Consider the following 24,225-nt stretch of genomic DNA (forward strand, 5'->3'; position numbering starts at 1 on the left):
CCTTCCCTTCGGATGCTAAATGGTGGGGAGGTAGTCAGAGCGGGGAGGAATTCCTCAGCTTCACTGGTAGACAAGAGTAAAAAAAATTGTAAAGCAGGTGCATGTACACGGCAAAGACACGTCAAGCACACGGAAACACAGGTGGCAGAGGGTAACAGCGATGGGATTTAAGCATGTATGGGATAGACATACGGCTCCTGAATCTAAGCCGAGTGATTACGGTTTGAATCTTTACAGACTACACGGGCCGATTGGGGCCGATCCGCCGACAGACTCTGGGTTTCAGTGTCTAGCACACAGGAGCTCCTGCAGGCACACGCGGCAAAGCTACGAGCAACACGCGTGAGCAGGGGTCGGCGTGTTCAGTCCCAGGGCGATGGGCCGCAGTCACCTGGCGGTCAGGAAGTGCCAGTCCGCGGTGCTCGGGATCCACTCCGGAAACTCCCACTGCGAATGGTTGGCGTCTCGGCTGCAGGAGACAACAACATCAGGTACTTCACAGCAGCTGCGGCCCCGCCACCCAACCGCCCCGCCACCGGGGCCGCGCTCCAGTCATACCCGGTGACCGGCCCCCGAGACAGCCCAACGAGCCGTCACCCTGAAACCCGCAGGGAACGTCTTCGCTGCTCTATCCCCCCCCCCAGCAGATCTCCCGAGCTCATCGGCCGTCCTCTCAGACGCAGGACATGGAGAGATCCAAGATCCATCACCAGGCTCTTCACCTTCCTAGACATTCCAAACCCCTCAGAGCAGCCGCCAGCCCCCACCTGACCTCCCCGCCAGCCCCCACACTCCCCACCTGACCTCCCCGCCAGCCCCCACACTCCCCACCTGACCTCCCGCCAGCCCCCACACTCCCCGCCTGACCTCCCGCCAGCCCCCACACTCCCCGCCTGACCTCCCGCCAGCCCCCACCTGCCCCCCCCAGACACCCCACCTGCCCTCCCGCCTGACCTCCCGCCAGCCCCACACTCCCCACCTGACCTCCCGCGAAACACCAGTCCCCCCCCCCCCCCGTACCAGAGATGCTCTTACAATTCCGCTGTGATCTCGGTGGCTTTCCAGACGGGCCCCATGATGGGTCTTTGGAAGCCGTTCTCTGCGGTTCCTCTCAGCACTGGGCTGCTCCTCTGACAAAGAACAGAGAGTGAGCATCAAATATATGTTATAACAGCCGTACCGGGGGGCACAAGACAGCCCCCACCCCCTAAACCGAGAGCACAAACCCCGCCGAGACCATCCCCCCCACCCCCTAAACCGAGAGCACAAACCCCGCCGAGGCAATCCCCCCCACCCCCTAAACCGAGACCATCCCCCCACCCCCTAAACCGAGAGCACAAACCCCGCCGAGACAACCCCCCACCCCCTAAACCGAGAGCAAACACCGCCGAGACAATCCCCCCCACCCCCTAAACCGAGAGCAAACACCGCCGAGACAAACCCCCCACCCCCTAAACCGAGACCAACCCCCCACCCCCTAAACCGAGAGCAAACCCCGCCGAGACAATCCCCCCCACCCCCTAAACCGAGAGCAAACCCCGCCGAGACAATCCCCCCCACCCCCTAAACCGAGAGCACAAACCCCGCCGAGACAACCCCCCACCCCCTAAACCGAGAGCAAACCCCGCCGAGACCATCCCCCCCACCCCCTAAACCGAGAGCACAAACAACCCCCCAAAAGTGAGAATGTGGGGTCTCCTGATACAACCCACCCCGAGAGCACAGGGTCACTCACCTCGCGGTGGATGTACGCGCACTTCTTCCTGCCTGCACTCAGCTCAGTGTCAGATGCCTCACTCAGCTGCTCGGTTTCATCCTCTTCATGCTCAGCCGCCACCAGCAGATCCTCGGAGACCACGAAGTCCTCGTCGGCGTCGTCTGCCTTCTTCCTGCGCCTCTTCTTCACCGGCTCCTCAGGGATGCTGCGTTCTGCGCCGGCGGGTTTGTTAGCCGACGAGGTGACGGCCGCCGACCACTCCTCCTCCATGTCGTGAAGATACTTCAGAGCTCTATGTAAGGAGAGAGTCAGGAGGCGGCAACTAAAGCAGCGTCAGCCCAGAAGGAGAAGCAGATGCAGAAGAGCTTACGTTGCGGCCGCGCGTCTCCGGGGACGCCCGCTCGGCGTGGCTGCCGGCTCCTCGCTTTCTCCGTCGTGCTCTCTCTGGATGCCGGGGCTCTCGGGCTCCTCAGCATCTGCTTCCTGGGCCAGACGCAGCAGGAGAAGCTCGGCTTTGGACTTGCGCCCCCGTTTCTTTGGCACTTTGGCTGTCGGGGTCAGCAGGCCGGCTGCGGGAGGGTCGCTCTCTGGCACGGCCGGCAGACCAGGCGATGGGGGTCCTGGCACAGACACGGGAAGGGCGGGGGAGGCCGGCAGGTTGTTCTTCTTGTGCTTCGGGGGTCTTCCTCGTCTCCTCTTCGGGGTGGGCGTCTGAAGAGCGTCGGGAGGCATCTCTTTATCGAAGGCATCTTTGCAGTTTAACTCAGATGAGTAACCTAAAGACATAAACGAGGCAATAAGGATGGGGGGGCAATAAACCAGAAGCCCCTCGGGGTCTCCCCGGATTCTAGCAGCGCTGATACAAAACGAACCAACAGCCCCGGGGAGCCCCTCGTTACCCAAATACCCCATATTATAGGCAGGGTAACCACGGTGTAACCCGTGGACCTCCCCAAGTGCTGGGACACACAGGGGGCTTCTAACTACACAGATACCCGGCACACTCACCGCGCTGCTCGCTGGCCGTGACCGGCTCACACGGCTCCTTGGTAACCGGAGTGACTCCCGCGGGGCAGGGGCCACGAGCCTCGGCAGGAGAAGAGGGGTGCAGCAGCTCCGAGTGATCCGTCCCGAGAACCATGGTGTCTCCAGCCGTGTGCTCAGACGGGTCCATCAACATCACACCCCAACGTGACGGCGCCGCATCTGGGGACAGGAACGGCTTCATACGTGAACACGCCAACTCCATGCATCACCCCGGCAACACGCATTCCACGTCCACCTACATGTGCTGACACCGTAACCCCGGGACATGTAAATAACATACACATGACACACACTCCATCCATCACCTAGCAACACGCATTCCATGTCCACATACATGTGCTGGCACCGCAGCCAATGTAACCCTGGGACGTGTAAGTAACGTACACATGACACACACTCCATCCATCACCCCAGCAACACACACTCCACGTCACTGAGTCCACATACGTGTCTCTCCATCCCACTCCACGCCACCCCATAGTCAGTCAGTCCAGATACACTCACATCACGCGCGCACCGCGAGGCTGAGCCAGGGGTACATGCCGAATACATACGTGATACATGTCACTCTCAGTACAAGCGTACCATCCAGCTACAGACGTTTAAAGATGGCGCCCTGGCGCTCGGTGATGACGTTCCCTTCACAGAGCGCTAAACGCACGAGACACTTTGTTTTGATCGCCGCGGCTCCGTCGCCATCTTGGCCGAGCATGCCTGCTAGCGCTGGGGGCCTGAGCCTCCTCGGGGTATCTGGGGCTCCGCTTCGGGAAGGTGTGTAATACCGAGACCCCGCGGCGGGGCCGGATCCGCCCGGAAACCCTCCCGGAGCGCTAAACACCGAGACACCTGAGTTCCACCCCCGTCCGGCACCCGGAAGTGCTCGCAGTAGTTCGTACGGATGATTGAAGGGACCAAAATTCCCAGAGTGGGGAGCGGTTTGCGCTGCGCAGATTGCCGCTCCTCAGGTTGGGGGTAACTCACCAGTCAATCATACCCCTGGTTGGGGTAATTCGCCGATCATACTCCGGGTATGCTCCTTTGAAATAAATCCCCCTCCGTCCTTTATTAACCCCCTTTATGTATTTAACCCCTTTTTTGGGACCGAGGCTGTTTTAACCCTTTTGCGGCGCTCGTGTTCAGCTGTAATTTTCTCCTCGCTCATTTACTGAACCCACGCACGTTATATTTTGTTATTTTTTCAGGACAAGAAGGGCTTCTATAAAAATAGTAATAAAATTTGATAAAAAAAACTTTTTCTCTTTTGTTTGAAAAATCTTTTACAAAAAAAGCTAATGAAAAAAATGCTAAATAGATTCTTCTCTTCGCGCCGAGTTTCGAAACACCCAATGTTTTGTGTTTTCTTCTGCACGGTATTAGGCATTTTTTCCAGATCTGTTAATTCTTCGCCGTGTGCTATTTTGGGTATCTCTGAAGGTATTTAACCCTTTCCATGCGTGAGATTCTACCGTGAGTGCCTCGTTGATCGTCTCCTAAACTCTTTTATAGCGGGCGTCCGCTGCCATGCAGCGCGTGCCGGATGTTGATGCCCCGGGGGGAGCCGCACACGGCCCCTGATGTCGATCGACTTGCTGAATGCCTCGACTTTCTAAGCTTGTTTAATAGTGACGTGCCAGCCACGTCATAGGTCCTGACCGTTTTGTGTGACGTGCCTGACCCCCCCCATGCAGGCAGAATTTGTCTGTGTAATCAGATTGAACCCCACGCCCGGGGCAGTTGTCGGGGTTTACACCCCTTCTGTGTTCATTTTACAAGCCTCCATGTCTTCAGGCTCATGGGAAGGTCTTCTCCTTAACACTTACAGCACCAGAAAGCCCATAAAGTGTTATTACATACATGAAACATGTACAAACTGATATTACACCCCTCCCCCATCTTAACTCCCTTCAATCTGCAGGATTATTCCTCCCCGTTGTCACTGATTGATTGAGGGGGGGTGGAAGGGGGAGAACCCCAGGACAGAATAATGCTGGCTCTGCCACGGGCTGCCATCGGTCTCGTACAGTCTCTTACACACGCAGATGCCAACAACCGGTTCCTAGAATGTTCTGTCCCGTCCATTCGCTCCGCTTGCCCGGCGTGCTCACTCACTAATTCACTCACTCTCAATGTCTCCCTCCATTCTCAGCCAATTACATCCGCATCTTCTTTCTTCACAGTGGGCATGAGAGTGCGAGCGAGCGTGGGCACAAGAGTGCGAGCGCGGGCACAAGAGTGCGAGCGCGGGCACAAGAGTGCGAGCGCGGGCACAAGAGTGCGAGCGCGGGCACAAGAGAGTGCGAGCGAGGGCGGGCACAAGAGTGCGAGCGAGGGCGGGCACAAGAGTGCGAGCGAGCGAGGGCGGGCACAAGAGTGCGAGCGAGGGCGGGCACAAGAGTGCGAGCGAGCGAACGCGGGCACAAGAGTGCGAGCGAGCGAACGCGGGCACAAGAGTGCGAGCGAGCGAACGCGGGCACAAGAGAGTGCGTGCGAGCGAGCGAACGCGGGCACAAGAGAGTGCGAGCGAGCGAACGCGGGCACAAGAGCGTGCGTGCGAGCGCGGGCACAAGAGCGTGCGTGCGAGCGCGGGCACAAGAGAGTGCGTGCGAGCGAGCGAGCGAACTCGGGCATGACAGTGAACGTGGAATCACAAATGTCGGACACGAATTCGGAGCCTTTTGCCTCGTTTTCGCCCGCTGCGTGGAGGGTCCGGCTTCGTCCTTTTTAACCAAAGATCTAGAAAACAGTTTCACAGACTGAGCCAGACGCAGAGCACAAGCTGCCGGTAACTTTAATGAGCGAAACCCCCTTCAGATGAGTGCTCCGGCCCCGGCCCCCTCAGCCACGCGGGGCCGACCTCCTGCGCGTCCAACAGTTTATTGGGCTGAGAAGACGAGGACCCCTGGCCCCCGCGGCTACTGCTCCCCGCTCTTGACCCGCAGCACGACGGGCACAGAGGTGCACGGGATCATCCCCAGGTCCGTGATCACCAGATCCACCAGATCGGGCGGCGTGACGTCGTACACCAGGTTCAGGAGCCGCAGCGAGGGGTTCTTCTCCCACTGCTTCAGGGGACACCTGCCCTTCCGGCTCAAGATCAGGTCATCGGGGTCATCTGGAAATGAGAAGGACGGGGTTAATACTGAACCGGCTGCACTGGCGGGGTGGGCACGGACCCGGTAACATTACCCGGGTATCGCATACGACTCGCGGGGGCCTCTCACCCAGCTCGTTGGACACGAAGGAGTCCGTCTGGACCTTCTCGCAAAACTTGTAGGTCTCGCAGCAGACGAGGACCGGCACGTTGTGGGCTTTGGCTAGCAGAGCTATCTGCGACGTGCCCACGCGGGACATGACGTATCCGTTGGCCAGCAGCGCGTGGGCCCCTAGGAACACTTTGGATACCTAAGGGGAACACACACCTTTACTGTGAGGTTACTTGCCCCTTAACAACCCCTGCCTTTCACCGCTCTGCTCCCTTCCCGCGGATTGCCCCCCGGCGCCCGATTTGCCCCTTCCTGCGCATTACCCCCGGCGCCCGCTCTGCCCCCTTCCTGCGCATTACCCCCGGCACGCGCTCTGCCCCCTTCCTGTGCATTACCCCCGGCGCCCGCTCTGCCCCTTCCTGCGCATTACACCCAGGCGCCCGCTCTGCCCCCTTCCCGCGATTTACCCCCGGCGCCCGCTCTGCCTCCTTCCCACGCTTTACCCCCGGCGCCCGCACATTACCCCCTGCGCCCGCTCTGCCCCCTTCCCGTGCATTACCCCCCAGTGCCCGCTCTGCCCCCTTCGCGTGCATTACCCCCCAGTGCCCGCTCTGCCCCCTTCGCGCGCATTACCCCCCAGTGCCCGCTCTGCCCCCTTCACGCGCATTACCCCCGGTGCCCGCTCTGCCCCCTTCGCGCGCATTACCCCCGGCGCCCGCTCTGCCCCCTTCGCGCGCATTACCCCCGGCGCCCGCTCTGCCCCTTCCTGCGCATTACACCCAGGCGCCTGCACATTACCCCCGGCGCCCGCTCTGCCCCCTTCCCGCGCATTATCCCCCGGCGCCCGATTTGCCCCTTCCCGCACGTTACCCCCGGCACCCGCTTTGCCCCCTTCCAGCACCAGCCAGTCCTTACCTCCGGCAGAATGTAGGAAACGGCGGCGATCAGAATGTACGTGCAGTGAACGCCGCAGCTCACCAACCGCCGCAGGGTCTCCCTCCCCTCCAGCCGCGGACGGCTGTCGGCCACGATGACACGGAACCTCTTCCCGTTCTTATGCGCTTCGCAGAGCGTGAAGGTCACCAGCGAGGAGCTGAGAAACCCACAGAGTCCGTTACATGCAGTCTCAGCCGTCACTTCCTCGGCCCACCACCTCTCCTCCTGCAACCTCCTACGTGCCCCGGCCGCCTCTCCCCGAGCCCCAAGGACCCCCGGCCGCCTCTCCCCGAGCCCCAAGGACCCCCGGCCGCCTCTCCCCGAGCCCCAAGGACCCCCGGCCGCCTCTCCCCGAGCCCCAAGGACCCCCGGCCGCCTCTCCCCATTCTCAATGCCCGATGCCGCCGGTCCCTCTATCTCTCGCGCATCCCCCGCATAGCTCCACGCACCATCCGTAAACCAGAACGACGTCGTCCTCGCTGATTTTCTCCGATGCGTATTTGGAGATGGCCTGAGCCGCCAGGTGGATCTTCTCGCGGATGTAGCTGTCGATGTAGGAGAGCAGCGTGGCCTTCGCCTGAAAACAGAGCGACTTCTTACTACACAGAGCCCTCCGCGGCCAGAGGAGACGATCCGGCCCCCACTTACCTCGTCCTCCGCCCTGGAGGAGCTCGTGTTCGAGATCTCCTTCTTAATGCATTTAATCGCATTTCCCATACTGGCCGACAGAGGGCGACACTGACTCAGGAAACTGCCGGAGAAAACAATATACTCTAATACACAGACACCGGGAACCCCTCCTAATACACAGACACCGGGAGCCCCTCCTAACACACAGACACCGGGAACCCCTCCTAATACACAGACACCGGGAACCCCTCCTAATACACAGACACAGAAAACAATATACTCTAATACACAGACACCGGGAACCCCTCCTAATACACAGACACCGGGAGCCCCTCCTAACACACAGACACCGGGAACCCCTCCTAACACACAGACACCGGGAACCCCTCCTAATACACAGACACCGGGAGCCCCTCCTAATACACAGACACCGGGACGCGCACCTCTCACCCCTCCTAATACACAGACACCGGGACACGCACCCCCTCCTAATACACAGACACAGGGACACGTACCTCTCACCCCTCCTAATACACAGACACTGGGACACGTACCTGATATAAGGCTTCAGTTTGTTGACAAGGTCCCGCGAGAGCTCTTCGTGAGGGGGGGTGCTATAATCCCGAATGACCTGCGGTATTATATAAGGACAGGTTATTAACCGCCTGCCTGTCTATAGGGTGAAGGTGATGGCCATATCGTCCTCTGTCCTGTATTAGGGGACGTTGTTTATGTGCAGCAGCGGATGGGGAGCGGGCAGCGAGACGGCGCAGGATCTGCTGCAGATACCGGCTCAGAGAGTAGGCAGTGACGGTGGCCGTGTGGGGTCTGTTTGGGACACGGGGCTCAGAGATTAGGGGTACATCTGGTGTGGGGTCTGCCGCAGACACAGGGGGTCAGGGCGTAGGCAGTGAGGGGTCTCTCCGAGGCAGGGAAGGATGAGGACGTCACGCAGGAAGCTAGAGCCGGGAAGTACCTGTTTGAAGCAGTGCAGCAGCGCAATGCAGCGAGAGTTGGAGCCGCTGATGATTCCCTGAGAGTACTGCAGGCCGAGTCGGACCACCGCCGGGTGTATCACGGGGGACGGGATACTGAGAGAGACAGGGCGACAAATCACCCATCACCTACACATCCCACTGCAGGGTGACACAGGCGGGAGCTGTGGGACAAGGAGCCGGCCCCTCCCACTGCGGGGTGACACACACAGACGGGAGCTGTGGGACAAGGAGCCGGCCCCTCCCACTGCAGGGTGACACACACAGACGGGAGCTGTGGGACAAGGAGCCGGCCCCTCCCACTGCAGGGTGACACACACAGACGGGAGCTGTGGGACAAGGAGCCGGCCCCTCCCACTGCAGGGTGACGAAGAAAGGAGATTTGGGACAGGGAGGTGGCTCCTCCCATTGCGGGGCAACAGGAAGTTGTGCGGAGCATGGCCTGCGCACTCACCTCATCTGCTGCGTGAGAGGAATCCTCCGGCTGTACTGGTGAAGATGGGAGAACATGCTGACCTTGGCCCCGTAGTCCTGGCGGAGAGGAACCTGCGGAGGGCAGAGGAGTGAGGAGAGTAGCTGGCGGTCTCCCTGGGACTGCACGGGGCCCACGATTAGCAAAAACACCCCACAGACAGTCTGTGTCCTCAATTAGCGGGAAGTGACCCCCCCCCAGAGCGCTACACGGAGGCAGAGCGTGGAAAGTGTCACCGTTTCCCGGGTTATAGGCGATAAAGTTACAGCACTTTCAACTGGCAGAGGTTTCAGGGACATGAAGCGGTTAACACACTCGGAGCACACTGCCTACAGACCTGCACCTCCGGGGCCTGAGAGCACCGCCTGCCGAGCGAGAAGGAACGACAACGAGTGGACTGCTGACGCTTTAACCCCTTAAGGACCGGGCTGTTTTTATTTTTTGCACCCTTTGGGACCGAGGCTGTTTTAACCCTTTTGCGGAGCTCGTGTTTAGATGTAATTTTCTTCTCACCCATTTACTGAACCCACACAAGTTATATGGTTTTTTTTTCGGACAAGAAGGGCTTTCTTCAGATACCAAAGTTTTCATCATATTATCTAATTTCCCATTTAAAAAAAGTAGCGTTTTGCTATTTCAAACCCATTTTTTTTCCCAAATCTGGTAATTCTTCCCCCATGTGCTATTTCGGGTATCTTTGAAGCCGGCCAATACAATTCACCCCATCAAACCATATATTTTTGAAAACTAAACACCCCGAGGTATTTCAAATGCTGGTATTTTAACCCTTTCCATGCACTAATTGTACTACCACCTGTCAAACTTTGCGATAGCAATTTATTTTGCGGGTTTTTTTATCACTAAAATTGCGCTTCAGGTATGGATTTACAGCTCCTGGTACAGGACACTTTCAAACAACCCCCCAATATGTGTCCAGCAACATCTCCCGAGTGCACTGATACCCCACATGCAGGGGTTTGTCTGGTGTTTGGGGTTAAAAGGCTACATTTGGGAAGGGCGCCCCCCCCATTTTGGTCAGTCTGTGCCTATGCCCTATCTTTGAGCCCGGCCGCTCCAATTTACCCCATCAAACCATTCATTTTTTAAATTAGACACCCCCTGGGTATTTGATATGCTTTTACTTTAACTCTTTCCATGTCAGGATTTTCCATGTCGATCACTTTCTAAGCTTGTTTAATGACATGACGTGTTAAGTGACCGTTTTTCCGTGAGGACCCATCAATGAACGTCAAGGGGTTAACCATATGCCACGGTGACAGTATAGTGGGTTAAAAAGGGGTGCAGATACGGGGATGAGAGGCACAATGTAGGGTGGGTGCTGAGGGGCGGGTACAGGGCGATGCTCAGGGGCGTGCCCAGGGCTTCTGGAGGCTCCCACCTGCTGACGTTCCAGTTTCTTTGCCAGCTTCTTCTGTGCCGCTGGGTCATCCACTTGGACGTTTTCAGGAAGACGCTTTACTGGAAGGAGAGAACCAGCGCTAAAACAACTGAACTGCAAGCCGCCGGGGGCCCGGACGACAAGCCGCCGGGGGCCCGGACGACAAGCCGCCGGGGGCCCGGACGACAAGCCGCCGGGGGCCCGGACGACAAGCCGCCGGGGGCCCGGACGACAAGCCGCCGGGGGCCCGGACGACAAGCCCCCGGGGGCCCGGACGACAAGTCACCGGGGGCCCTGACTACAAGTTACCGGGGGTCCGGACGACAAGTCACCGGGGGCCCTGATTACAAGTCACCGGGGGCCCGGACTACAAGTCAACGGGGGCCCGGACTACAAGTCACCGGGGGCCCGGATAACAAATCACCGTTGGATCCAGGGTATGGCATTCAGAAGCCACATGGGAGGTGTAACTCCATACAAATGTTCTGCCCCCACACCCCTGACCCTATTGCATTTAACTCATCTTCCCTTACACCATGTCATCCTGCCCACCCGCCTGTGCCCATTTACCCTGGTGTTCTGCCACGCTTCCCACCCGCCTGTGCCCATTTACCCTTGTGTTGTGCCATGCTGCCCACATGTCTGACCTTCAACTGGTGCCGTCTTGACCTTGTTCTGCCCTGGCACCGGGCCGGCCTCTGTCTTTTTCTGTTGCTTATGCGCACGCTCTGCCTCTTGCTTGGCCCGCCGCTCGGCTCGCAGCTCCGACTTACTCTTCCCTCCTCCAGCAGGCACCTCAACCGCTGCACCTGCAGGTGGCGCCACATTGGTGGGCAGGGTGGCAGGGGCAGGGGCAGTGGCGGGCTGGGTATCTAACAGAGAAACACAGACAAGTCAGTAATGAATGAGTTACCTCTCAGCCTGGAGGCCAGCTCTCGCTAGCCTCACACGCCTGCTCAGCCCACACCCTTAGGGGGCTTTACATGTGCCCTCCTGCTGCTCCCCGGGGCTGTACATACGCGGTAACGTGCTTGCAACCTTTGGAGCATCCTTGGTAGGCTCAGCTGGGCTTTTTTCCTTGTTCTTTTTCTGCTGTTTCTTTTCTTTTCGAAGGCGAAGCTTCTCCTCCTTGGACAGCTCTGGACCGTCCACCTTGTGCACAGGACACAGTGACAAGCGGCTTCATAGCAGGACAGACACACCGGCTCGCAATAACAAGCAGCAGGACGCACACAACAAGCAACAAGTCACACACATAACAAGCAACAAGTCACACACATAACAAGCAGCAGGACGCACATAACAAGCAGCAAGTCACACACATAACAAGCAGCAAGTCACACACATAACAAGCAGCAGGACGCACATAACAAGCAGCAAGTCACACACAACAAGCAGCAGGACGCACATAACAAGCAACAAGTCACGCACATAACAAGCAACAAGTCACGCACATAACAAGCAGCAAGTCACGCACATAACAAGCAGCAAGTCACGCACATAACAAGCAGCAAGTCACGCACATAACAAGCAACAAGTCACGCACATAACAAGCAACAAGTCACGCACATAACAAGCAGCAAGTCACGCACATAACAAGCAGCAAGTCACGCACATAACAAGCAGCAAGTCACGCACATAACAAGCAGCAAGTCACGCACATAACAAGCAGCAAGTCACGCACATAACAAGCAACAAGTCACGCACATAACAAGCAACAAGTCACGCACATAACAAGCAGCAGGACGCACATAACAAGCAGCAAGTCACACACAACAAGCAGCAAGTCACACACATAACAAGCAACACGTCACGCACATAACAAGCAGCAAGTCCCGCACATAACAAGCAGCAAGTCACACACATAACAAGCAACACGTCACGCACATAACAAGCAGCAAGTCACGCACATAACAAGCAACAAGTCACGCACATAACAAGCAGCAAGTCACGCACATAACAAGCAACAAGTCACACACATAACAAGCAACAAGTCACACATAACAAGCATCAGGACGCACATAACAAGCAACAAGTCACGCACATAACAAGCAGCAAGTCACACACAACAAGCAGCAGGACGCACATAACAAGCAACAAGTCACGCACATAACAAGCAACAAGTCACGCACATAACAAGCAGCAAGTCACGCACATAACAAGCAGCAAGTCACGCACATAACAAGCAGCAAGTCACGCACATAACAAGCAACAAGTCACGCACATAACAAGCAACAAGTCACGCACATAACAAGCAGCAAGTCACGCACATAACAAGCAGCAAGTCACGCACATAACAAGCAGCAAGTCACGCACATAACAAGCAGCAAGTCACGCACATAACAAGCAGCAAGTCACGCACATAACAAGCAACAAGTCACGCACATAACAAGCAACAAGTCACGCACATAACAAGCAGCAAGTCACGCACATAACAAGCAGCAAGTCACGCACATAACAAGCAGCAGGTCACGCACATAACAAGCAGCAAGTCACACACATAACAAGCAGCAAGTCACGCACATAACAAGCAGCAAGTCACGCACATAACAAGCAGCAAGTCACACACATAACAAGCAGCAAGTCACACACATAACAAGCAACAAGTCACGCACATAACAAGCAACAAGTCACGCACATAACAAGCAGCAAGTCACGCACATAACAAGCAGCAGGTCACGCACATAACAAGCAGCAGGTCACGCACATAACAAGCAGCAAGTCACGCACATAACAAGTAGCAAGTCACGCACATAACAAGCAGCAAGTCACGCACATAACAAGCAGCAAGTCACGCACATAACAAGCAACAAGTCACGCACATAACAAGCAGCAAGTCACACACATAACAAGCAGCAAGTCACACACATAACAAGCAGCAAGTCACGCACATAACAAGCAGCAAGTCACGCACATAACAAGCAGCAAGTCACGCACATAACAAGCAGCAAGTCACGCACATAACAAGCAGCAAGTCACGCACATAACAAGCAACAAGTCACACACATAACAAGCAGCAAGTCACACACATAACAAGCAACAAGTCACGCACATAACAAGCAGCAAGTCACGCACATAACAAGCAGCAAGTCACGCACATAACAAGCAGCAAGTCACGCACATAACAAGCAGCAGGTCACGCACATAACAAGCAGCAGGACGCACATAACAAGCAGCAAGTCACACACATAACAAGCAGCAGGACGCACATAACAAGCAGCAGGACGCACATAACAAGCAGCAAGTCACGCACATAACAAGCAGCAAGTCACGCACATAACAAGCAGCAAGTCACGCACATAACAAGCAGCAAGTCACGCACATAACAAGCAACAAGTCACGCACATAACAAGCAGCAAGTCACGCACATAACAAGCAGCAAGTCACGCACATAACAAGCAGCAAGTCACGCACATAACAAGCAGCAAGTCACGCACATAACAAGCAGCAAGTCACGCACATAACAAGCAGCAGGTCACGCACATAACAAGCAGCAAGTCACGCACATAACAAGCAGCAAGTCACGCACATAACAAGCAGCAAGTCACGCACATAACAAGCAGCAAGTCACGCACATAACAAGCAACAAGTCACGCACATAACAAGCAGCAAGTCACGCACATAACAAGCAGCAAGTCACGCACATAACAAGCAGCAAGTCACGCACATAACAAGCAGCAAGTCACGCACATAACAAGCAGCAAGTCACGCACATAACAAGCAGCAAGTCACGCACATAACAAGCAGCAGGTCACGCACATAACAAGCAGCAAGTCACGCACATAACAAGCAGCAAGTCACGCACATAACAAGCAGCAAGTCACGCACATAACAAGCAGCAAGTCACGCACATAACAAGCAACAAGTCACGCACATAACAAGCAGCAAGTCACGCACATGCTTCAGGCTGACCAACTCCCGCCCATCAAGATGAGACCTCTCCCCAAACACTGTCCACCCATTCACAGAACAACACACAGCTCCCTGACCAATCATCTACCCAGTGGGCAGCTCCCTCGTGTGATTGGTCAGGAGCTGCCCGATGGGGTCGTAACGCGTGGTGTCATGGAGACACATCTCTGCTCTTTACGCGATTGGTCAGGAGCGGATAGTTGGGGAATTTACATATTACTAACGCACACATTCACCAGCACTGTTCCATGCAGCCATGGCACACGGATCACTAGAACATGCATGACAAGGCGGTACCTTCACATGGTGATGCTCGGTCCTCTTCACTTTATTGCCTCCTACAACGGAGATAAAAGAGTTAGTAAACTGGACTCCACAGAGACCACTCAGACCGGAAGGGGGTCCACAGAGACTGCTCATCCAGGATCAGGAACAGGATGACGTGTTTACAGATATGGGGTTTGACAGTCACGTCTCAGGGGCTCCGCGGCCCATTTCTGAGACGCTGAGATAAGAGGCTCAAGAGTCAACTGGGGGAACCTGGCTGGGCTGAGAGGGTCGGGTTCAGTTAGGAAGATGTAAGGGTCAAATAAGGGGGCCCCAGAAGCAGATAGGGGTCAATTGGGGGCTGCCAGGTACAGTTATGGGGTACCCGGGTCACATGGGGGCTGCCAGGCTCAGTTATGGGGTACCCAGGTCACACAGGCTCAGTTATGGGGTACCAGGGTCACATAGGGGATGCCAGGCTCAATCGGGGGTACCCGGGTCATATGGGGGCTGTCAAACTCAGCTGGGGGGTACTCGGTTTACAGGGGAGCTGCCAGGCTCAGTTATGGGGCTTCCGGGTCACATGGCGGTTGCCAGGCTGTGCTGTCTCACCGTGTTCGGAGCCCTCCATGCCTGCTGCCTTGTTTTCTCCTCCCCGGGACTCCCTGTCACTGATCCCCGCGAGCACACAGCGCAACCCCGCGGCCGGAGGACACATAAACCATACCAAAGGCGGCTTCAACTCCTAGCAAAACGGACCAATCTACGCGTAGAGCTCAGAGCACATGATAAAGGGGAGGGGGCTTTCCTAGCGGCAGCCATCTTTGGTGTGGGCAAGCACAGCCATAACCTGTGACAGAAAGTTGAGTCATGTATCAAGAGAGTATCATCCCCCTGGACTACAACTCCCAATGTGCTTAGCTTACTCCTGGTGCAAACTGAGCATGCTGGGAGTTGTAGTCCAGTGAGAACTCCCTGCTGCTAGCAGTGCCTTAAATAAATGTTAGTACAGAGTATAAAGTGCCAGTGTATCGTAAGGGGTTAATAAAACAGCAATTTATTAATCTAACTGGCTCACATTTTCTAGGGCAGTCCCTAGTTGTAGGGCGGCCCACGGAACACGTATGCATCTCACGTGTTACTGTATATGGCATGTACGTGTGTGAATCCCTTCTACGATTTTTTACACGTGAAATGTATGAGTCCCGCATGGCCGCTGTGGTCTCCCCTGTGTGGACGTTAGAGGACACCCTGTAATTATTGTGCAGAGAAACTGCGAGCAGATAGCTGCCGACTGCCCCAAATCTGTCCGGAGATGTCACCTACGCAAAGTGCTGAGCGAGGGCTATATCAGTACAGACGAGTGCCCAGAATGCCCAATGCAGAACCAGTGTCATAATGTTATTAGTAAATTAACCCTGTAAATACGGCGGGTTTGGATATTTTTGGGTCTCTCCGCTAATGAGTAGTTGGTCTGAGCAGCAAGTTTCTGCAGACGTTTTCGGTGACCCTTCTGCCTACTTTATCTGCCCTTATCTGCTCCATCTGTCAGGCCCTAGTTGCCCCTATCTGTCACACCACAGACAGAGCAGCCCGCTGTCTCTCACTCGCATACTCTAATACCCCCCACTCCTCTTCCGTCTTTCCCTTAACCCTTTGCTGCAGGTTTTCCATGACATATTCTCTAAGTTTCCTTAACAACCATCAGGTCCCCAGTGTCATAGGTCCAGCCGTCGTATGGCTCCCAAGTATCCCTATTTAGTCTGGCCAGCCTCTCTCCCCTGCAATGATGCCCCTCTCTCCTCCCTGATGCCCTTCTTTCCTCTCCTGATGCCTCTCTACTCCTCTTATACACCTCTTTCCTCCCCTAATGCCCCTCTTTTCCAGAAGGTCAGAATGTTTGCTGGGTATGGAGGTATCGCAGGGTTCAATAGCCTTGAAAGCCCCGATAATGTGTATAGAAGCGGCTGCTACTGCTGTAGGAATTTGCATCCAGTTTCCGGGGCTCATTTACTTTGGTCGTGTTCTGGTTCTCTGTGCTCTCCTATCATGCCTGTCCCTTGCTGTATATAAGTGGCCCTGACTCGTAGAGGTAGAGGTAGAGGTAGAGGTAGAGGTAGAGGTAGAGGTAGAGGTAGAGGTAGAGGTAGAGGTAGAGGTAGAGGTAGAGGTAGAGGTAGAGGTAGAGGTAGAGGTAGAGGTAGAGGTAGAGGTAGAGGTAGAGGTAGAGGTAGAGGTAGAGGTAGAGGTAGAGGGTTCCAGAGCATGTCTTGGCACTGTAAGGGAAAGGCCCAAGTTACCTTGGGCTTCTCAGAGGACTTGCTACCTGTTGTGTAATGTCAGATATTTTATGACTGAAAACAAGTATTCCATATATATGTATTTTATATGAACATAAAATGGAGTCAGAACCATTTTTATTTTCCTTAATCATATAGTGATTATTTCTTTCTGTCTTTGTTCTCGCTATAATGAGAACAAAGAAGTATTCATGTATATAGATGCTTCAGTATATATGATCCAATTAATGTTATCTCCCATGAGAAAGTTAAGGAGTAGACACTGCATATCCTTAGGAATGTAAATTGGAATGGGGGATACGTCGTAAGACCACCAAAACCTAATTTACTACCTAAGAGGCAACGTCTGGAGATATGGGTGACTACAGAGACCTGATTTACTATCTAGGAGGTAACATCTAAAGATAAAGTGACCATGGATGAATTCCAAACACATGTAATGGTCTTAAGTTATTTCTTAGACCAGAGCGTCTCTCGCAGGTAAATTAAGAAATTACAACGGTGTACATATGAGTAGAAGTCCTAATTATAATGGGTAAAACCCACCGTTATGATTGGAGAATTCCAGTCAATAGGTGGAGGCTATGATAATGAGCCCTGTCTTTAAAAGCTTATGTCTTTAATAATTTAGGGACTCACTCACTTGGACTAACTAACTCACCTAGACAAATTGGACTCTCTCACTGGGACTCATTCATCAAATTTACCCCAGAGAATTGGAATTTTGGAACATCCTTGCACCATATTCTATTCTAAGAGTTACTTTGCGTTCTAACCTATATAACTTTTAGAAAGTTATATTTCTTCCCGCTTAATTTCTTGCCACTGAACCTGGATTAATTTCTACAAGTACCAGTTGGACCACAGCAACAAGTGGTGGTAATTATAATTGTTTTATTATTCTGAATAGAGGTGAATTTTTTCTTCTTCAATATAGAATTCCCTTCTTCTGGGAAATGGTATATGGCGTTATTGTATATGGCGTTATTGTATATGAGACTGCAGCTTATAACCCGTGATAATGACAATAATGAAAAGGTATTTTTACCTATAGATGAAGTTTGACATTATTTGCATCTATTAGGAACTTCACTAATACTCTTATGAGAATTAAAAATAATTTAATAATGTCTATTGGTTGAACTAATATATAAAGAGAGTAAGTGATATTTTTATTGCCACCCTGATTATTATTATTTTGGTTGCTGAGTGGAAATTAATTGGTTTGATAAATGCCATTATAAGGTTAAGGTGTTGCATTTTGTGTGTGTTAGACTCATAAAGTAATAATTCATATTGATAACCGATATTATACTGTATTTTGAATTAATTCATTTTGACATGTTTTAAGAATGTTGTGTTTTATATCATGCACTGTGTGACTTATATAAATAGTTTATAAATTGTGTTTATACAATAAATAATATTTTTGTTAGACTATCATGGTGAGATATATCTAATTTGAATGATAATTTCCGGCGATCTGAAAGAATTTAGGATCGGAGATAAAATATAGGGTATCTCTTTGTATTAATATTGTGGATGTGATCCTAACAATAATTAATAGTGTCGTTATTTTGCATATGTGATAAAATATTGGTTTTGCCTATTTTGTTTCATTAATATCCCTAACTAGATCCCCCCTAGATATCCCTCTAGACTGTAAGCTTCTGTGCGCAGGGCCCTCCTCACCTGTTGTCTCTGTTAGCCAATTTGTTATGTTACATACTAGTTATGTCCTGTCTACCCATTGTACAGCGCTATGGAATTTGATGGCGCTATATAAAACGATAAATAATAATAATTCTATTTTAAGGCAAGTTATAATCATTGCTTTCCCTATTATAATGGTTTTGAGTAAGACAAATATGCTTTAGTACATCTCAATATTTTATATAGATTAGAATATTTTTAGGACGTTGAGAAAACTCTAACCTATCCACAATTATTTTCTGGGCTAGTAAGTCAATTTAATGTTTAAATAAATAAACGCTAAAAACAATTTAAAAAATAAAGTCTGAAGCCAGATGGTCTGGGAAAACTTTGGCTGACACTATCTTTGCTAAATGGTCATAAAAATTTTCGGCCTTTGAAGTAATTTTCAGCATGTTTTTTAGTTAACTATTAAAAACCACTAAAAGAGTCTCCACTTGGTGAATAATGGCAAATTTAGTAGAAATGTGCTATATCACATGACAAAGTTCCTAATTATAATAAGACATCCCTGATCCCGATTGGAGGGTTTTAGTCGATGGGAGTGGATTGCAGCGATAAGCTTTGTCGCCTCACCTAATTATTAGATACACTTCATGTTTACTATCTTCTCCCGGCTAATTGAAATTTGATTTAAGAAAATTTCCACTGAAATTGATAATTCCTTTTCAGCAGAGTCCAGTTGGATTCCAGCAACAAGAGGTGATAAATATAATGTTGTTTTTTTGGTTTTTAAATAGAGGCAAATTAGTCACATATAAGGTGGGGGAAAATAACCCTCCACTCAGGATTAGAGAATAGGAGAGGAATTATTAAACGCTCACCTACATCCAGCAGTCAAACCAGAAGACTTGCTTTCCCACAGAAATCTTGTAGTGCTTACCAGCCGTAAGCAATAATCGGGTTTCCAACCTCATGCTGACGAGTCCCATTAATGTCATGATATGTTTTTATATGGTTTGTATTTAATGTTTCTTGTTTATTTTTTGTACTGTGCACCGATCATATAGATATTTTACAGATTTTTCCCAATAGCTATAGTTGTGGAATAATATCTTGTTTTGAATTACACATTTTGGGGGATTTTAGGATCAGAGATAGAAAATAGGGTATCTGTCACACAGCTTAGCTTACGAGATCAGACGAGATCGGGCGCTTTCAGGATGGTATGGCCGCAGGCGTAAAAGCTTTTTATTTTACTCCTCTTATTCTGTTGCTGCTGCTGCTTGTCGTCATTTTGATCCACTAGGGGGCGCTTGTGTTTTTGGTCGGTTTTCAATTTGCAAAATAAACAAAAGCGATAACTCTGATAGTGTAGTATGTCAAACTCAATTGTTGTATGGAAATTTTGTGTGCGCACTCACAATCTGAATGAGTTGATCAGGTCCTTATGTGGAGTATATATGGAGAAAACAACAACATGAAAAACACAATGGTGTAGGAACTCAATAAGTTCTGGCTTAGTTATAACTGATGTGTCAGGCGCATAGGAGTTTGGTTTCATCAATCCTTCCTGGTCACGTGCTTGTATGTAGAAGTATATGTATGAACTAATCCACCAAAACATATACTGATAAATAAAGTAAAGATTTATTCTGGGTGCATGCCCAGCTCAATAGAGTACACTATATGTATACGTAGTTCCTGTGAGGGAATACTACCTCACTAAAAACGACTTAAAAAGTTGAATTTAAATGAAATCTAAAAGTCCAGAAATTAAAACGAGAGCTCTATCCGTCTTTCTCAACGCGTTTCGCCACAATGCGGCTTCCTCAGGAGTGTTCCGTTCTTCCGTCTGCGTTTTTATCCGTGTATGGGGGGCGCCATCTTGGATCCCTGACGTCCGGGCGTCTGACTGTTCCGGCGTCATCCGTCTGGCGTCAGTCTGTCCGTCCTCCTGCTCCAGCCACCTACCACCTCCATCCGTGACGTCTGTCATGTACTTCTCGTATGCAGCGGTAATCGAAGGTAAGTGTCCGATGAATGAATAGGGAAAATAATAAAAGTTGTTACGATCGGGTTAGGGAGTTGATCTGATCATATCCGTTTGAAGTGTGTTTCTATTTATTTTTATCTATAGGTTTTTCACCTTTCATTTAGAATAAGGGGAGGAGACCTCCCATTGCCCAGCAAAGGGTGGAGAAAAATATATATTCCGGAGAGTACAACACGGACATACATCTCATAATTGAAACTTCAAGATAATCAAACGGATTGTGAATAAAAAATATGATCAGAATTTATGGAAAATACACGAAGAATTTATTAAAAACCTAAATAGAAAGTTATATAGAACATTCGTCTGTTTTATACATAACTGGGAAACTTCTTCCCTTATGATATATGTATAAAAACAATAAAACATAATTTATTCTAACATATGTCTGTGTATTTATTGAAATATAGGTTATCCATATTGATTTTGTATGTGTATTTATTGAATTACATTAAGTTTTTTTTTTAAGATATGTATTATCCATATTAATTTGCTTGTATATTTATTAGGTATTGAATTGTCATGCTCCATCTTCCCCACAACAACTGAAGCCTAAGCAAACCTCCATACTTTGCTAAAAGCCCTCAAAGCCTGCAATACACTCCTCCATCTTCCCCACAACTGACTTTTTGCCTGCCCTCCCTGCCTCTCTCCCACCCACCCCAGTGTTGTCCTAATACATAGACAGTTAATTACCAGATCTATTTAATCATGCCAGTAGAGGGCACCAACACTTTGGATCCCTTTAGTACCCACTTCTCCCAATTAAACCATTCCAAATACCATCTCTCTGCCATCACAGCTATCCCAGCACCTCTACACTAACCTTTATATGTGAAACCTGCCTGTGTTTGCTCTGCTACTTCTGTCCCCCACATATTCCTCCCTATTCCGATCACTCGCAACCACCAAACTTAACCAACATGCGCAACCTAACCAATTTTATTCCTATCATCTCCAACCATAAACTCCCTCCAGTCCTTAACTGTTCCCTAACAAAGGCTCTCCTCCTCACTCATCACCTCTTCCTTTTCCCGTCTACAAGATCTCACTCGAGCTGCCCCCATATCTCTGGAATGTAAAACCCACTTCTTCAGAGAAGCCGCACCACCTTAGCTGCTAGAACTTCCTTGTCATTGAGACAACCACCACACCACCTCTCACCCTTTCTCTGTGCCTTATACCCCCCGCACCACCTCTCACCCGTCACTGATACCCCCGCACCACCTCTCACCCTTTCTCTGTGCCTTATACCCCCCCACACTGCCTCTCACCCGTCACTGATACCCCCCACACTACCTCTCACCCTTTCTCTGTGCCTTATACCCCCCACACTACCTCTCACCTGTCACTGATACCCCCCGCACTACCTCTCACCCTTTCTCTATGCCTTATGTTTGTCACCCCATTTCCCTCAAGATTGTAAGCTTGCGAGCCGAGTCTCTCCACCTAATGTATCGGTTTGTCTTAGTCTGTCAATTCTCGTCTTGTCATACCCTTTGAACTTATGTATTGTATTAAGCACTGCGTAAATTGTTGGCGCTATATAAATAAAAGCTAATAATAATAATAATATTGATGTATTTATTCAAATGTTGGTTTAAGAACATGTCAATTGTCAAGGAAAAATTATATTAAAAAATATATATGTCAATGAAAAGTTATATTTATATTAGAAAATATATATTAAAACATTTCTTCTTTGTATTCAAATGTGTGCTAGGATATCTAGCTCCATGTTCAGGCCACCCTTTTTAAAAGTTTTTAATTTAAAAATCCATTCTGTTTCCCTTTTTGATAGGTTCTCTATTGTGTTGCCTCCTCTCCAATTAGGGGGAACCCAATCAATACCCAATATTTTTAAACTTTCTAGAGAGAATTTTGAGCACGAATTACAGTGCCTTGGGACGCTGTGTTTAGTATTTTTGTTCCTTATGTTGCCCACACGTTCCTTCAGGGGTCTGGATGTCCTGCCTACATATTGGATCCTTCACCCGCATTCTAATAAATAAACTACATTTTTGGATGTACAGTTTATAAAATGTCTTATTGTATATGTCTGGCCTGTGATTGAGCCTGTAACGTGGTCTGTTTTTCTTGGTAAAAAAGTGCACATTGTGCATGGCCACATTTGTGAAAACCTTTTGGTTTATCGCCTTATTCTGTTGCTGCTGCTGCTTGTCATCAGACAGAAAGAATTATAAGCCCTGGGACAGGACAGAGAAGGTGAGAAGGTTTAAATAAGGGCTTAAAGCTTTGATGATGAGCAAGAAACACATGGCAAAAAGCTCTCCCTGGACTGTGAGAAAAGAAAAAGCCTACAACACCTGGTATTCCCAGGCGGTCTCCCATCCAGGTACTAATCAGGCCCAACCCTGCTTAGCTTCCAAGATCAGACGAGATCGGCCGCTTTCAGGGTGGTATGGCCACAGGTATGAAAACTTTTTATTTTACTTCTCTTATTCTGTTGCTGCTGATGCTTGTCGTCATCAGACAGAAAGAATTATAATACCTGGGACAGTACAGAGAAGATGAGAAGGTTCAAATAAGGGCTTAAAGCTTTGATGATGAGCAAGAAACACATGGCAAAAAGCAGACTGTGAGAAAGTCTACAACACCTGGTATTCCCAGGTGGTTTCCCATCCAGGTACTAACCAGGCACAACCCTGCTTAGCTTCCAAGATCAGGCGCTTTCAGCATGGTATTGCCGCAGCACGTGAAAGCGTTTTATTTTACTCCTCTTATTCTGTTGCTGCTGCTGTTGCTGCTTGTCGTCAGACAGAAAGAATTATAAGCCCTGGGACAGGACAGAGAAGGTGAGAAGGTGCCTTCACTTTATTACCACAAACTGCAAATCTCCTTAAATGCGTCCGTTGGAGGAGGCGGAGTTATCGTCCGGCAGTGAGCATGCCAACCGTTGCAATCCATAAACTAAGATTTCTATAAATGTTATTCTGTGTTTGTGTGTTTATATATATATATAGCTTTATAGCAATAAGGCAGAGGACAAACAAGTCCATAAATGAGCAAAGGATCCAGGCAGGCAAAGTCACAGGGAGCCTGGTCACAGTCCCAAAGTCACAGGGAGCCTGGTCATGGTCCTGAAGTCACAGTCCCGAAGTCACAGGGAGCCTGGTCATGGTCCCGAAGTCACAGGGAGCCTGGTCATGGTCCCGCAAGTCACAGGGAGCCTGGTCATGGTCCTGAATCCACAGGGAGCCTGGTCATGGTCTTGAAATCACAGGGAGCCTGATCACAGTCCCAAAGTCACAGGGAGCCTGGTCATGGTCCTGAAGTCACAGTCCCGAAGTCACAGGGAGCCTGGTCATGGTCCCGAAGTCACAGGGAGCCTGGTCATGGTCCCGCAAGTCACAGGGAGCCTGGTCATGGTCCTGAATCCACAGGGAGCCTGGTCATGGTCTTGAAATCACAGGGAGCCTGATCACAGTCCCAAAGTCACAGGGAGCCTGGTCATGGTCTTGAAGTCACAGGGAGCCTGGTGACGGTCCAAATGTTTTGGTTAAGTTATTGCCCCAAATTTAGAGGGGATGTGTCTAGGATGTGAAGCAAATACTGTATATGGTGGCTGGGTCACAATGAAGCCTGGGGATGGTGTGACAATAATGATGCAGGGAAAG

The 24,225-nt window shown here is 50.8% G+C and overlaps 1 protein-coding gene and 1 pseudogene across 1 annotated transcript; both read right to left on the reverse strand.

Moving 5' to 3' along the window:
- Positions 1 to 5,676: 5,676 nt before the first annotated feature.
- LOC149271721 (translation initiation factor eIF2B subunit delta-like) lies at positions 5,677 to 20,530 on the reverse strand. Its single transcript, XM_089507169.1, has 16 exons — positions 20,352 to 20,530; positions 16,663 to 16,854; positions 15,766 to 15,829; positions 15,191 to 15,323; positions 14,609 to 14,649; positions 11,383 to 11,551; positions 11,047 to 11,271; positions 10,400 to 10,479; positions 8,983 to 9,074; positions 8,510 to 8,624; positions 8,088 to 8,164; positions 7,552 to 7,654; positions 7,353 to 7,480; positions 6,883 to 7,060; positions 5,986 to 6,166; positions 5,677 to 5,876 (listed from the first exon to the last, which is right to left on the reverse strand). Exons 1-16 carry the CDS (start codon positions 20,528 to 20,530, stop codon positions 5,677 to 5,679), a joined length of 2,157 nt encoding a protein of 718 aa, XP_089363295.1.
- A 2,372-nt stretch (positions 20,531 to 22,902) lies between these two features.
- On the reverse strand, positions 22,903 to 23,021 carry LOC149271722 (5S ribosomal RNA; annotated as a pseudogene).
- Positions 23,022 to 24,225: the final 1,204 nt, after the last annotated feature.

Source organism: Sceloporus occidentalis, unplaced genomic scaffold (assembly GCF_023333645.1).
Source record: "Sceloporus occidentalis isolate IW3139 unplaced genomic scaffold, rSceOcc1.0.p SCAF_469, whole genome shotgun sequence".
NCBI lineage: Eukaryota > Metazoa > Chordata > Lepidosauria > Squamata > Phrynosomatidae > Sceloporus > Sceloporus occidentalis.